A 16389-nucleotide genomic window follows, 5' to 3' on the forward strand; every position below is an offset into this window, starting at 1 on the left:
TAAAAAACAGGGTTGAAAAAGTCAACCTGGGAAAGCCCCAACAGCTAGTTTGCCTGACCGTCGTGGTTGACCGAGCCACCGCGGTCGCCCGCCCCTATCGGGCGTCCTTTTATATTTTCAAATTTCTTACCGTCGCAGTTGACTGACCCCATGGCGGTCACCCGGAGAGCGCTACTTGTTTGCTCAAATTTTTGGCTCATAAACCTATCCGCAGTCGACCGACCCACGGTGGTCGCCCGCCCAAACCCATGACAGAATGGTTCTGTTGAAACATAACCCATTCCAAGCCGGTCGACCGGCACGCTATTTTTCGCAAGTGCTGGAAATCCAGCCATCTTGCCGCAGTCGCCCGGGAGACCCCCAGTCGACCTGTCCTGGTAAAAATTCCATTTTAACTTGAAAATTCAGGGGCTTTGGGCCATGGCCTTTGGGCTTTAGTCCTAGGTTTTCAAACACATTTTGGGTGTGTGGTTTTCGAAGATATAAAACTTAAGTATGAAAACTATTTGAAAACCTTTTGAAAGTGCATTTAAACATTAAATCAAGAGGACTCTAAATACATTCTAAAAATAAGAACCTTGAGTCTTCTTGGGATGTATCAGCTCCTTTGCACTTTCTTTGACTTCTTTGGCTTGAGTAAACATCTTGAACTTGATTCGGCTCTTGTGACTTCTCCTCCAATCTTCAATACATGTTGAAAAGGTGCATGAGGTGTCACCATGGCATGTTCAACTCCAAGCTCTTTCTTGACACTTGCTAGGGGAACTTGTGGGATCTTCATCTCGAGCTTCTTGACTAGATCATCTCCAAACGGTGATGTCTTCACTGTAGGTGCAAGCTCTTTGTTCCTTTGATCATTGATAAAAAGCCATGTGTTGAGAAGAGTTATGTAATGACGATTATGACATGAAGTTCCTATATACAACACAACACCTCAAAGCAACACATTAGTCCATAAATGCTAATCAATTTGGTTTGCTAGCATCAAAACAAGAAGGTAAGGTGAATGATTGAACCCATGGGAACCCTTGGGCTTACAAATAATTTGACCAACAACTGAAATAAAATAAAACTAAGGTGGGCTTCCCGCCAAGGCCACACTGCCAAACCAATTACTCTGTCCTCGCTCTTGCACACCCCTTTTATTCTAGGTTTTCTCATTTGCAAAAGCTCCATCGTCAGTGATCGCAAGTTCTGTGTGTGGGGAAGCAGTGTTAGAGCAGATTCATTCAGCGACTAAGTTGAGTATAAACAAACAATATAAGAGAAGTACTACAATGCAAATCCGTAAACTACTCAAGGAATCATCCCGTCTCTTTTCCACAATTAAAAGATTTTCTTTAAATTCTGTCATTTACTTTAAATAATTAGGATAATTATAGGACTTGGGAATCCTTTTTGTCCCAAGTCATATAATACAAATCCTATTTTCCCTTACAGTTGGGAGCAAAAAATCATTTTCATTACCTCTACTTTCGTCCTTTCTGTTTAACTTCCAATTAAAAAATAAGCTTAACCTTAATGAGAGTTAAAAATCAACTTTGCTAAAGTTTTCCCACATCCACCAATTCAAATCAAGAGACCAAGCTTTCCCGGGCATGAGGGGTGCCTAACACCTTTCCCTTATGTAACCATATCTCTTACCCAGATTTCTAACGAGACCATGCCAAAAACAGTGTTAATCAGGGGCCTAGGCCCCAAACTCGAAGGCAACTTTGATCAGCTCCTTTCTCGTGAAATTCAGATTCTAATCCCAAATTCACTAAAAATGCAAATCACGGGTCCTAGGCCCTAACCTAGGAGGCGACTCTAGGAACCTCTCTTTACTTGTGAAATTCGAATCTTTCTCCCAAATCCACAGGAAATGCAGGCATGAACACACTCCTAACCAAAAGGGAACAAGAGGACAATCAATAAACGAAGAAAGCACACACCTAATGTGGGGAGATGCGTGGAGAGAGGCACGTGGCGACGCGCCCGCGCCAAACCCCCCCTCTGTCCGTCCAGGATCCACACCTTCATAGATTTAAGACCCATTCAATTTTGTTGTTCCAGAGAAAGTTCCATTATATATTATAATTTAGAGATTCATTTTGATAGAGATATTAATTACTGCTCACTACTATTTTGGGATTGCAATGCTTCTGTGTATGAAGGAAAAGGTCATAGGCTCTGGAATGATATCTCGTGATTCAGAAAATGTTTCTTTTTGTGTCAGCACGTAAAGTTATTATATCAGTTTTAGTTGTTGTGGGCCTTACCTTGGTTACGATAGGAAGGCAGGTAACAAATAATTTGTGTACTACGTCCTTGGTTGACATGGTAGTTTCTATGTTATTATGGTTTCACAACATCTGGGTGTTGTTATCATTACCATTCTTGTTTTGATGCCCTGTCTTGTGAAATGATTATTTTATATATTTGATATATCAGTTGCCACTTGACAGGACGCCGCATCTTGCTGCACTTTGAAGGTGTTGATTCTGCATTTTTCGCTTGGGTAAATGGAGCTCCTATTGGATATAGGTTTGTATTTTGTATTTCAAATTGTTCACCCTGTACTGGATATGATGCTTTGTTGCCCTCCATCTGTTGCATCATATTTTTTCAAAGTTGTATACAGTTTATGACAAGTTTCTTTAGCACCTATATTTTCTAGTGTGGCATTTTTTAATTTTGAAAGAGTAATGTTACAAATGTAAGGTGCCATTCAAAAAAAATGTTACATACAGAAGGTTTTTACTGTTTAGCTAACTCTTGCACTGTTATTTTTAGTTTGGGGAACTCTCTAACGATTTTTTTTTTTATAAAACTTGTTGCTGTGGCCATTCAATTATTGACTGCTGTTCGTTTCCCTGGATTTAGAGATTGATGATTTTATAAATATTTCATAGAGGATTGATGCAAATAATTATTTAATACAGATTTCACATACATCCTGAAAAGATAAGTTTTAGAAAAATTATTTCTGTTCATTTCCCTGTGTATAGAGATTTATGATTTGATAAATATTTCATAGATTGATGCACATAATTATTTAATACTGGTTTCACGTGCATCATGAAAAGGTAAGTTTTAAAGAAATTATTCTATTCTTGTGCTTTAGAGTCAATATGGCTTCCCTAATAATTCAGTCATAGTATAATCTTGAATAAGGACATTTACAAGGGATTGAGCTTCTAGCTCAATGGTCAAGCTTTGTTTTTCAACGTGGAGTTCGGAGGTTCAATCCCAGCAAAAAAAAGACATTTACAAGTGGGTTACAACCATGGTCTCAATACTAGAATGGGGACTATGATGCACTCAATGGATGTGTGAGATTTCCTAGTTACTTTGTTATGAAGTTACTCAATTGATTTTTTTGTTTGCAGTTCCAAACTTATTCACTTCCAATAACAAGGCTATCATCTACATCTAATAGAGTTAGAGCAACATTCCCTTGCCATCAACTCATCATACTAAAAGAGTACTTAGCTCATCCAAAGAACTTGCTAATCAAATTGCAAAAATGCTTCCTCAAATTGCGAGCTCGTTTCCTCTTAATTTTTACCCTTGAGATCATATACTGAGCAACTTACTATTCATTAAAAAAATACTGAGCAGCTTACTGCGTTAACTTGTCGATGTACTCCAATACATGGAAGAGTTATGTTATTTCACCACATGGACAGTTGCAGATGCAAAGCTGATAGTGCACTTTCAATCTTTGTATAAGAAGTAGCAGAGAAGGTAAGATCCTTGAAATAAGTTCATTGAACATTCTTGGGTATTAACTTAGGCTTTGGTTGGATGCCAATTGCAAAGGATCCTTGGGCAATCCCCAACCACAAAAATGCACTTTTTAGTGTTTGTTTGCCAATTTAGCATCACACTCCATGGAGACTACCAGACAAGAATGATAGCTAATTATTGCTTGTCTGGTGACGTGGCAACCATGAGCTCTCCTTATACCCTCCATGCCTCATTTCTCCAAAATGGTGGAATTCTTCAAGTAGAATTTTGCTTTTTCTCCTTTCCCTTCGTTCTCTCTCTGTAAGCCCAAGGGTTCCCATGGGTTCAATCATTCACCTTACCTTCTTGTTTTGATGCTAACAAACTCAAATTGATTTGCATTTATGGACTAATGTGTTGCTTTGAGGTGTTGTATTATATACAGGATTTTCATGTCATAATCGCCATTACACAACTCATTTCAACACATGACTTGTGAATCAAGAAGCAAAGGAATCAAGAGCCTGTACCTACAGTGAAGACATCCTCATTTGAAGATGTTTAAGTCAAGAAGCTCGAATATGAAGATCCCACAAGTTCCTAGCAAGTGTCAAGAAGAAGCTTGAATTTGAACTAGCCATTGGTGGCACCTCATGTACCTTTCAACATGCATTGAAGATTGGAGGAGTCACAAGAGCCAAACAAGGTCATGAAGTTCACTTTCAAGTTGAAGGAGTCCAAGGAGTGCAAAGGAGCGAATACATTCCAAGAAGACTCAAGGTTCTTTATTTTTAGAATATATTTAGAGTCCTCTTGATTTTATGTTAAATGCACTTTCAAAGGTTTTCAAATAGTTTTCACACTTAATTTTTATATCTTTGAAAACCATACACACACCTAAAAATGTGTTTGAAAACCATACATTAGTGGCACCTCATGTACCTTTCAACATGCATTGAAGATTGGAGGAGTCACAAGAGCCAAACAAGGTCAAGAAGTTCACTTTCAAGTTGAAGGAGTCCAAGGAGTGCAAAGGAGCGAATACATTCCAAGAAGACTCAAGGTTCTTTATTTTTAGAATATATTTAGAGTCCTCTTGATTTTATGTTAAATGCACTTTCAAAGGTTTTCAAATGGTTTTCACACTTAATTTTTATATCTTTGAAAACCATACACACACCTAAAAATGTGTTTGAAAACCTAGGACTAAAGCCCAAAGACCATGGCCCAAAGCCCCTAATTTTTATAAGTTAAAATGGAATTTTATACAGGGCTGGTTGACCGGGGTTAGCCGGGCGACCGTGGCAAGCTTGCTGGAATTCCAGCACTTGCAGGAAAATAGCGGGCCGGTCGACCGGAGTTATCCGGGCGATCGCGAATTGGTTCTGTCTAAACAGAAACAATCCGTCATGGTTTGAGAGGGTGACTGTCATGCGTCGGTCGACCAGGATAGTGTTTTTGAGCCGAAATTTTATTCAAACAGATTGCCCTAGCCGGGTGACCGCCATAGGGCCGGTCGATCGCGCCAGTTTGAAATTTGAATTTATAAAAGAGAGCCCGATAAGGGCGGGCGACCGCCGTGCCTCGGTCGACCACCGTGGCCTGGAAAATAGAGCCGTTGGGGCTTGCGCTGGTTGACTTTTTCAACCCAGTTTTTTACTGTTTTACCCCAAAATGGTCATATTTCTTCAAGGGCTATATATACACTATCCAAACCATTGTAACCAAGCTTTTGAACGTTTTTGAAAGATCAAATCCTATCTTTTTGAGCTTCAACTTTTCAAATCAAAAGCAAAACCTCTTTGAGCTTGTATTTTCACATTCTATCAAGAGGAACTCCATAGGCTTTATATTTGTGTCTTTCATTGAAGTGATTTTGAGCTATCAAAGTTGTAATCCGCCTATGAAGACTATTGAGAGTTTTTCTTTTTATTTTGTTCTTCATAGAGGGTCTCCGATTCGGCCCGGTAACAAAGGTGATTCCATTGTATTTGAGGGTCTCCGATTCGGCTAGGTAACAAAGGTGAATCCATTGTATTTGAAGGTCTCCGATTTGGCCCGATAAGAAAGGTGAATCATTGTAAGAGGGTGTGCCCCCTCGCAAGGCTTTGTGCAGAAAGGGTATGTCCCCTTTGGAGTTGGAGGAGAAGTTGGGTTTGTACGGCTTGGAGATTCGCCATTGAAGAATCTCAACCTTAGTGGAGCATCCAAGGAGGAAAACTTGGAAGAGTGGAGTAGGTCTTGTGATAGACCGAACCACTATAAAAATCGTGTGTTCCTTGTGGTGTGACTTCTTCTTCTCCTTCCCTTGCACTCTATGGTGATTGGTAAACTCTAACCCTAACTTGTGTTTATGTCTTAATTGAACAAGGGTTAGTAAATGTGCATGATTAGAATGTCTAAACCCTAGCTTTCATTAATATGCCTACTTGAACAAGGGTTAGACTAATTAGTGCTTGATTAGTGGATTAACTTTTAATCTCCCACCTAATTAAGCCAAGAATTTTCAATTGACCAATTCACCCCCCCTCTTGGGTTGTCACACTTGCATTTCACTCTCTTCTCTCTTCTCTCTTCTCTCTTCTCTCTCTCTCTCTCTCTCTCTCTCTCTCGTTCTATATATTGGTAATGACACCCCCTATCATTACTTATATGATATTGGCAACCAAACACTACTTATCACTATTCTACCAGGTAAATCCTAGGTAGATCAAACATTACAAAAGTTTGTCTCCTCCCTATTGACTACTTAACCACTAATCTACACGGTAACCATCTACATCCAAACATAGCCTTAATTACAAAAGAATGTAAAGAACGCAAAATGACTAATATTTCCCTTTACATACAACATAATCCTCAATTACTGCCTTAAAAAACATTACACTTCGTTCTGTTTATGAGACCATGAGAATTCTTATCATCCTATTCACGGGTTGAGTTTTAAATTTCGGTTTCAGTCATTAGTGAAACGGAAACCTTTTGGTTTGTATGAAATTTCGGCCGAATTCATGTAAAATTCAGAAATAATTTAGTACGAAAGCACGACCGAAATCTAGGTAAGATGCTTCACTACTGATTATTTTTTGTATTGTTTTTTAGAAATATCTTAAATATCTTAAAAGAGTCCTTGTTCTTCACTTTCCTGCGTATGGAGTTGATTTTTGTTAGGACTTATGTTGAAATTTTGGACAGAAACTTTTCTTTTTTGTTAGGATTTATTTCGGGATTTCGCCATAAATCTCCAAAATTTCGGGCAAAATTTGGTAATTTTCCGAGTCCAAGTGGATTCCGTTTCAGTAACAGTTGAAATTGAAATATTTCGGATGAAATTTAAAATCAGTCACTGGTGTCTCGTCAATACAACCAATATGTGTTATTTAGATTTTAGTCTCTGGTCAATTTAATGACCAATATCAATATTTGAATCTTGATCTCTACTACCATAGATTTCTTATTGTATGACCACCATCACTATCATGTTCTGCTCAACACGACTAACCTGTCTCTCCGTGGCCACCATCACTACCATGTTTCTCATTCCACAACCACCATCTTTACTTACGACCTCCACCACTACAATGTCTTGCGACTGCCACCATTTGTGCCCAGACCCACTTATCGCGTCCTGCCTACTCTATCCACCATCACGTGCCGCTATCACCCAATCACAAGCTTCTATCTTCTTTCTCAAATCCTTGCTGAACACCTTTATTTGGTTGAGAGAAAGGCCCGAGTGACAACCTTCTCAATTTCTTCCTATATAAAAGGACATGACCCCTACAAGAAACCAAGAGCAAGGCATTATGAGGCTGAGAAATAGAGCATCTAGACACATCCTTTTTGAAGTTCTCCCATGGAAAGAAAAAAAAAGCTACCACCCCAAACCTGCATACTAATTCTTCGTCGATGAGAAAGAAAATCCAATGAATTCAGATGCTGAAATGTTCAAATTCAACAAAGGTAATTTCGCATCATCGACGCCGAAACACTCTACAAAGTTAAGAAGCAAATACCTAGTTCTAAAATCTTGAAGAAATCAACTAACAGCTTTGAGAATGGGATTCTTATAGGTGCGGTATCACTGCCCGTGAATATACCCAACTAGTTGAAGAACATTTGTGATGGTGTCAGATACCCTCCAAGGAGAGCATTCGATGAAGAAGCTGACTATGAAGATGGGACTAAGAAGCTATTCAAATTTCCTTTTAAGAGTCTAGCTAAAAAAATAGCAAGAAACGCTTCGTTTTTTTGTTTTTTGTTTGTTTTTTTATTTATGAAGAGACTCTAAATGGTAGAGATTTGAGTTGATCGAGTAATATCATTTGAGAGAAAACAGGTTTCCAATAAGAGAAACCCATGCAGTGAGAGGTAGCAGGGACTATGTAGAAGGAAGAAATGGATAGGGGAAAATAAGAAAAACGAGAGAGAAAAGCTCGATATCCCAGAATGCCCATGTCTTGTGCTTTTAAATGGGAAAAAGATAAATGGGTACTTCTATGAGAGAAAAAATGTCCATGGAGTCGGAAACGAGCGTATTAGCATTCTCCATTATATATATATATATATATATATATATATATATATATATATATATATATATATATATATATATATATATATATATATATCTGTGTGTGTGTGTAGTCAGCACTCTAATAATTATTATTGCTGGTGGTCGCATCTATGTAAGGTGTTAGAGAGTATTAGTTATTAGATAGGCGCTCCCACCCCACCTCCCACACGACACACGCACGCACACATAGTCCCCACTTGACACATCCTTGTCAAACTCTTTGTCTTTGCCTTGCTCACGTTTCTGGTGCACCATGTTTTATACCTATTGGCCTGAGGATAACAAAACCAAGCGACATACTGCCACTTCCAGGCGAGAGTCTAGTGTTGTCCTGCCTGCATCTGTCATTGGTGCCGCTATCATTGCCATGCCAGAATCCATGGCTGTAGTGACCACCACAACGGATTCCACTAAATAGACTGAAGAACATTTCTTATGTACCTAAATACAGTATGTACCTTTATACAATATGTATACCATTCCTCTTAAAAAAAAACAATATGTACACCATTAACGTTCACTTGTACGTACTTTGAACAAAGTTTCCTAAAAGTTACTCTCTTATATCTTATGTCACTAGATTTTTGTATTAAGTATTAGAAATAAGAGAGTATAAAAGCATAGGAACAATGTTGGTTCCTGGTTTAAGCAATAAGCTATAAGAGATTATAAATTTAAGGAGCATTAATTAATAGAGCCCCAACTCTCTTTTTCTCTCTCTGTGGGTTGTGCCGTGTGTGCGTGCGCGTGGGCGTGGGCATGGGCTTGTGTGCGGGTGCGTGCATAAGAGCAACCTTTTCTTATATAAGATCATACCTAAATGCTTAGCATGTATGTGGTGTGTGAAGGTACTTTTTTCTCATAGTTATCTTGACCGATAACTTACTATAAATGGTGGAGTTGACATGCAAATACTTTTTTCTCATAGTTATCTTGATAGATAACTTACTATAATTGGTGAAGTTGAGTTGCAGAAATATTTATTGACAAATATTATCTAACAAGTAGATCTTGTTAGGTATTCATCTATTGCGATGTCACTCCTTTAGTTTTGATGTATTAACAAGTTGGGCTGGCAGCTTTGATGTGGCTTGACGGACACTGCGCTTACACGATATAACCCCTCACATTATGCTAGGTTTTGAGTTAGTTTTCATGTTATTTAATATTTCTATCTCATGATTTCTTTTCTTTTTTCTACCATAAACTTTTTGTGGCTCTGGCATTCCGATTCTAGAAATAGTTTTGTAATGCCGCACTTAAATGATTCCGTATTATTATAGTATACTTTTGAGAGGCTTAAAGTCGTTTCCATATCTTTCCTATTGGTGTTAATTGATTGTTTGTTCTTCTTTAATAAGTGTTTCTTATAATGAACTATCTTTTATTCTGTCCCAGTGAGTTATCCAAGAAGGCATTGTTAATATATATGTGATTCTAATCAATAGAGTTTCAAGGCAGCATATAATTTTTTGTATTGCCATAGGGGTCTACTAGATTATTCCTTTCTTTAGCTGATTTGGTTTTCTTCAGTTTCTCTTTCACTCTATTAACGAACACCTAAATTTAATATGTTCCGGCAGTCAGGACAGCAGGCTTCCTGCTGAGTTTGAAATAACTGACTACTGCCATCCTTGTGGCTCATCCAAGGAAAATGTATTGGCTGTTCAAGTGTTGAGATGGAGTGATGGTTCTTATCTGGAAGATCAAGATCATTGGTGGTTGTCTGGTATTCATAGGGATGTTCTTCTTTTCTCAAAACCACAGGTTGGTATGCCATTGTTTTGGTGATAGATTTTGCTGTTTTCTAGAGATTTCTCTCGTTTGAACTAATCCATGCCATTATTTTGGTGATATGTTTTATTTTCTCGTTTGAACTAGTTCTTTGAAAATAATCTATATGCTAACTAGAATCATTGAAACAATAGGACATATGTTTCTATTTTTTAAGGATAGAGGTCAATTTAAGAATGATTGAACCCTATGAGAAGTTTCTAGGAAATATATTTTTGGTTCTGCTTTGTTTATAGTACACCAAAGTTCTTTTTCTTAATTTTCATGAAGTAATTACTTGTTAGACAATTTTTACTTAATTTTTATGAAGTAATACTTGTTATACATTTTTTTCTTAATTGTTTTGGAGTAACACTTGTTGTTAATTTTATTTCCTATATTATGCTTGCGTTCCATGACATAGCAAGGGCACATTATGTATGAACAGTGTTTGATATGCCTAACAACTATATAGTTTCTTTTGGGAATTTGTAAATTGGGCCTATAACTGCACATATTTCACCCTCAGTGTTTAAACTTTAAATAATCCAAAATTCTGCTATCTTGATTGAAATTTTGAAAGGTTAAAAGAGAATAAAATTGAGAAAATATTGTTTTTAATGGTATTGAGAAAGTGATGTTAACTTTTAAAGTATCCGAAGAAGGCATGCTCAATGTTAAGAACAAAATGCATGTCTGCAGTGCTTGATGTGTTTTTTATGTTATTGAGAAAGTGATGTTAACTTTTAAAATATCAGAAGGCACGCTCAATGTAAGGGCAAAATGCATGTGTGCAGTGCTATGAAATTTTGGTAGGGTAATAAACCTCTAGCTATTTGAAATTTATATCTTAAGGCCAAAAGTTAAATAATCTAACTATGATTTTGAATAAAATACCAGAAAGCTCCAAATAGGTGAAAAGAAAACATTTGTTTTTGTGAACTTACCAACTTCTCCAAAAGCTTAAGCTGTTGGAGAAAGGCGTTTTTAATCTTTTATACTTTAACACTCCCCCTCACGTGTGGCCCCTCTTTCTTTGGGTTGGCCTCCACGTGGCACATGTGGCCCCACTTTTGGGTTTGGCCATTGCAAGTGGATTTTGCTATCAAGGAGGTTTGAACCCAGGCATTTGCTCTGATACCATGTTGAAACTTACCAACTTCTCCAAAAGCTTAAGTTGTTGGAGAAGGGCAGTATTTAATCTTTTATACTTTAGCAGTTTCCTATTCCCATGTAATGCAAAGAAGAAACAAAGTGTGGGTTTAAGAAATTGATAAAACACCCACTTGGTAATATTTGACTAGACCATTATGACTAAAAAAATTAGGGATTTCACTTCCATCAAAAGCTTCTCAAAATCAAATAAAGATCACCAAAAAACAATCCTTGTTCAATGGTCCCTCCAAATAGGCGAAAAGAAAACAATTGTTTCCTATTCCCATGTAATACAAAGAAGAAACAAAGTGTGGGATTAAGAAATTGATAATACACCCACTTGGTAATATATTGACTACACCATTATGACATAATAAAAACATATTAGAGATTTCAATGCCAACAAAATCTTCTCGAAATCAAATAAAGATCACCATAATTCAAAAAAAAGAGTCCTTGTTCAAAGGTCAAACTTCTTTTTTCAAGTTCTTGTTTGAGGGGCCTTTGGGTTTCCTTTTTATCAATATTTCTTACTTGCATACATACATATATACATGCATTCATGCATATAAACATCAAGTAAACAATTTTACCTTAGGGGTTGTGGAAAAATACAGGCGCATTGGTACCGTATCAGCCCTACCAGTCTGATATGTCACATAGTTCCTCATATTGGTTTCAAGGGCTTTTTAGGTGTTTGCAAAAGAATGCAACCTAAACAGCCGAACCGAATTCCTCACTTTTTAATCATTCCTTCATTTTTTCTTTGTTTCCAGTTACTAAGAGTGACATAGTGCAGTGAAGGAAGGGCATCACAAATCCGAAATGCAAATAGCATCCAAACCACTTAAATCTACTGTTTTGTGAAACCGTAACACAAAGAAAAGTAGAATAGTTTAAAAGATCCAAAAGCTCTATTTTCGCATCTCCCATATGTCCTTAATACCCAAATCACAAAAACTCCTTGAAGCATCCTCAACTAACCATGATCACTAAAATATAGGAACTAATAGCTATCAAACTACTTAATGTGTATCCTAACAAAAATAACTCTTAAAATAGATCATATGATCTTCTCTGAATTGATTGGTTTCTAATTAAAGATAAGAATGACCGTTAGGGAACAAAATCCATAAGGTGAGTTGGCTTGGGTTCTTCCCTTTGCAAATTGACAAAGGATGGTCCTGCATCATACTCCCCAGGTTGCAAAGGACTCATCCTCGAGGATGAATGATCATCACCATTATCTCCATGATATACCTTCAATTCATCTACGTTGAAAGTTGTAGAAATTACCATGGCCCCAGGTAGATCAATCATATAAGCCCTGGATATGTTTAAAATCTGTAAATCCGAAGTTGAAAATCAACTAGATTTAACGATTAAAATTGTGAAGTCTGATAAGGCGGTGAATACTACAGTAAATACTAAATACTCTGACGCAGGCTGCTTTCCATATGCAAGAGAATAGTATTGCTGAGAGGCGAAATCGTACTCTTATGGACATGGTGAGAAGCATGTTGTGTAACTCACCCTGGATTGAGTTCCTACGAGGTGAAGCCTTGAAGACGGCAGTGCACATCCTAAATCGGATTTCTAGTAAGGTCATCCTAAATCGGTCGAGGCTAAAGTTTATAATCCCCAAATAAGGAAATTGGAGCCTAAAATTATTGAGTAGACCATCAGAAATGGCCAACCGACCTTCTTTCTCTCTGTGAGTTACACAGAGGCTGCTCAGTGGGATTATCCACTGGGCTCTCATCGATGGGGTTGCTGTGTCGGAAATGCCTTCAAATTCAATTGTTTCCTCAGGGACAGAGACATGCACCACCTTCTCTTGGAAAACTAGTATCGAGATTGTAATATGGTTTTCCTCGAAGGTGATTTTCCTAGGCACGAGACTCCCACTAAGGTGGCAATTCTCGTAAGACTCGGCATATCTACTTTCTATGATGCGGGTATAATTAACAGGACAAGAAAACCAAAAACCCCTAGCCCCATGTTTTTTTTTCCATGGCGACCACAGCTGAAACCAAAATTTTTAACCTGTTTTACCAGTGGTGCATGCATGGAAAAATAAGGTTTTCTACAAGGCACCTATCATAAGGTGCAAGCAAGGAAAGTTTGGCCCAGCAAATTACGAAAATAATTGGGTCATGTGCCTATATATTTGAGCTTTCTAATGAGTTTAACATCTTAGATTTAAACGAATATTTGTGTCTTGATGAGGAAGATCAGAAGGGGTGGGCAAAGGGAGGAACGAGAATCTTCGAAGCATATTCAAATAAAAAACTAACGATATTCTTTACATGCTAACCACGAAAACACAAAAATCTGATAATTCTACTCAATTTTTTTTGAAATGGAAGAACAGAGCACAAAAGGATAGCATACAGATAAGTAAGTTGTAGAAACTTGAAGATGTCATCTATCAAATATCTGGAGCCCGATTAAACTGCTGAACTCTCTCCAACCATGGGGCCTTGATTAATAATTGTAGTCAATTTTTTGTGAAATGGAAGAACAAAGCACAAAAGGATCGTACACAGATAAATGGGTCATAGAAACTTGCAGATGCAATCATTCAAAAAAAAAATTGAAACTTCCAGATGCCATCTATCAAATATATGGAGCCATGTTAAACTACCGAACTGTCTCCAACCATGGGGGCTTGGTGAAGCCTCAATTTAAACAATGAAGTCCCGCTCATTGCTGTTGACACAGCTCAAAAAGCAAGTGAAACAAGGGGGGAAGGCCGCACTCAAGTGACCTTAGAGGTGACGTCATCATGATGCCTGCTCTGGCCCACATAGGCATCATTGCACTAGAAATTCAAGGTCTGTCATTTTTATTCTCCAGGAGTTATGGTGAATTTAATTGAACTTTTTTACTATATTTCTGGGTTTTAGCAAGTTCAAATTTAGATATTCATGGTTTTAATTGTATTTGAAGTCTTCAATTTTTATCTACATCAGTTTAATTCGTATATTGCAGTTACAAAAAGTGAGTAGGAAATCTCTGAGGTGTTAGTGTTCAGAATGTAGGGAAGTTCAATTTGTTGTTAATTATAAATTTTATATTTGTGCTTCTCTTCTATTGTGTTCTTATTGCAAATCAATACCGTATATTCTAGTATTCTCATTGTTATTCCTTAGTATTTGTATTGCATGGGTTGTAATTATTATAGCTTGTGATTGATTTGCTCCATCACATTTTCTATTTGATGAATCATGCGCTTGCAGTATATTAACCATAACATATGATAATGAAACAAATCTTATATTCATAGATCTCTTGACCAATAACATTAATCATATGCATGCTTCTGCTTTATTTGTCTGATTGAGCTGTTACACTATCAAATATTTGCTTTTCCTTATTACATTTTACCAGTTTAGTTTATAATGTGGTTGTAGTTACTACTGTGCTTTGGAAGTTTGTGAAGATATGCATGCACAGTTGTAATCAAGAGAAATGATATGTTCTCCAGGTGTTCATCACAGATTATTTCTTCAAATCCAGCTTGGGTGAAAATTTTTCATATGCAGATGTTCAGGTATACTTACCATTATTTTGGAAAGAATTTTTTATTCAGTTTGGGAAGAAGTTTTTGTATTCTGCAACGGATGTACATTCTAACTAAATTTTCTTGTTTATATATTGCTGATTTGCAACTTCATGTTTAATAGGCGTCATAGTCCCTTGTATAAGTTATATCTATCCATTCATCTCTCTCTCTCTCTCATATATATATATATATATATATATATATATATATATATATATATATATATATATATGTCTGTGTGTGCGCGAGCACTCGCGCGTGCGTGTGTGTGGGTTGGTGGTGGGGTTGAGAAGAAATGGACAGTTCAGTGCGAGTTTGATAAAAAAGGTGGTCAGATCTAACATCCAAAAGCCTGATTGGTCCAGCAACATTTGGAGCGATGTGCCTTGCAAAAGCACTATTTTTAACTAGAAATTATTCATGAATGTTGATACTGTGGACAAGACTAATGTAGGGCTTTATTGGATGGTCGTGCAAAAACACTATATTTAACTAGAAATTATTCAAGAATGTTGTTAGTGTGGACAGGAACTCTGCCTGTGTTTTCCACGGCCAATCTCAAGTCAGGATAAAGGAGAAGGGTTGGTGTCATGTGGGCAGCCAGCTGTAAACTTTGCCACTTATATGAAATGAATCCTAATTGACGAAACCAAAGCAGGAGTTAATGCTAAGTTAGATTTATGGAGAACTACTTTGGAATCTAAAGGTTTTAGACTGAGTAGGACTAAGACAGAGTATATGGAGGGCAATTTTAGTAATGTAAAGAGGCGGGGTGAGGATATAGTAAATATTACTTGACAGGAGGTACCTAAGAGGGATATCTTTCGCTATCTTGGTTCAATCCTACATAAAGAAGGAGAGATTGAAGAGGATGTTAACCACAGAATAAGAGCAGGTTGGTTGAAGTGGAAGCATGCTTCAGGACTTCTGTGTGACCATAAAATACTGATGTGATCCGAACCATTGGATCATCTTTATTTTCATTATTGCACATGTTATTCGGATTATTAGACTTATTTATGTTTATTTCATATGCCTAGATGTGGGGGATATCCACATCATCTAGGGCCCACTTGCACACCAGACATGATTTTATTTATTTATTTAGGTGCCTTTTCCATTTTCACCCTTATTTCACTATTTATTTGTGTTTTACTGTAGAGGTACATGAGTACTTTCACTTGGAAGATTGAGTTAGCAAAGGAGGGCCCACCAAAAAGCATATAAATAACAATTAGAGGGGAGAAAACCCTAGATTTGACATTTTGAGAAAACCCAAGAAAGAAAGGAGCCGCAACCTCCCTCTCTCCACAGACGCCATGTGCGTCATTCCCTTCCCCCTACCCGAGGTAGGTTTTTCTCCCTCCATTCCTCTCTTCTCCTATCTCTCTTCTTCTCCTCTCACCCTCTTTTCTTATCTCTCCCTCTCATCCCTTCTTAACTTCTACCTTCTTTCCCTATTCCTTTAATCTCCCTACCTAGCCATCTTTTCTTGATCTCACTCTCGCCCCTTATTTTCTCCATATTCCTTTAATCTCCCTACCTAGCCATCTTTTCTTGATTTCTCTCTCTCGCCCTCTCTTTCCCCCCTTGCTTCTTCCCTTCT

At 37.4% G+C, this 16389-nt stretch overlaps 1 protein-coding gene across 2 annotated transcripts in view; it reads left to right on the forward strand.

The window, feature by feature from the left end:
* The window catches only part of LOC143852591 (glycoside hydrolase family 2 protein), an 84939-nt gene that overhangs the window by 55321 nt on the left and 13229 nt on the right, over positions 1–16389 (forward strand). For both annotated transcript variants that reach the window (XM_077362044.1, XM_077362043.1), the window contains exons 5-7: positions 2448–2526; positions 9871–10054; positions 14706–14771. In XM_077362044.1, the coding sequence (XP_077218159.1) occupies positions 2448–2526; positions 9871–10054; positions 14706–14771 (329 nt within the window). The remainder of the gene's footprint in view (positions 1–2447; positions 2527–9870; positions 10055–14705; positions 14772–16389) is intronic.

This window comes from Tasmannia lanceolata, unplaced genomic scaffold (assembly GCF_043159265.1).
Source record: "Tasmannia lanceolata isolate RefF3 unplaced genomic scaffold, GAP_Taslan_0.1 ptg000019l, whole genome shotgun sequence".
NCBI lineage: Eukaryota > Viridiplantae > Streptophyta > Magnoliopsida > Canellales > Winteraceae > Tasmannia > Tasmannia lanceolata.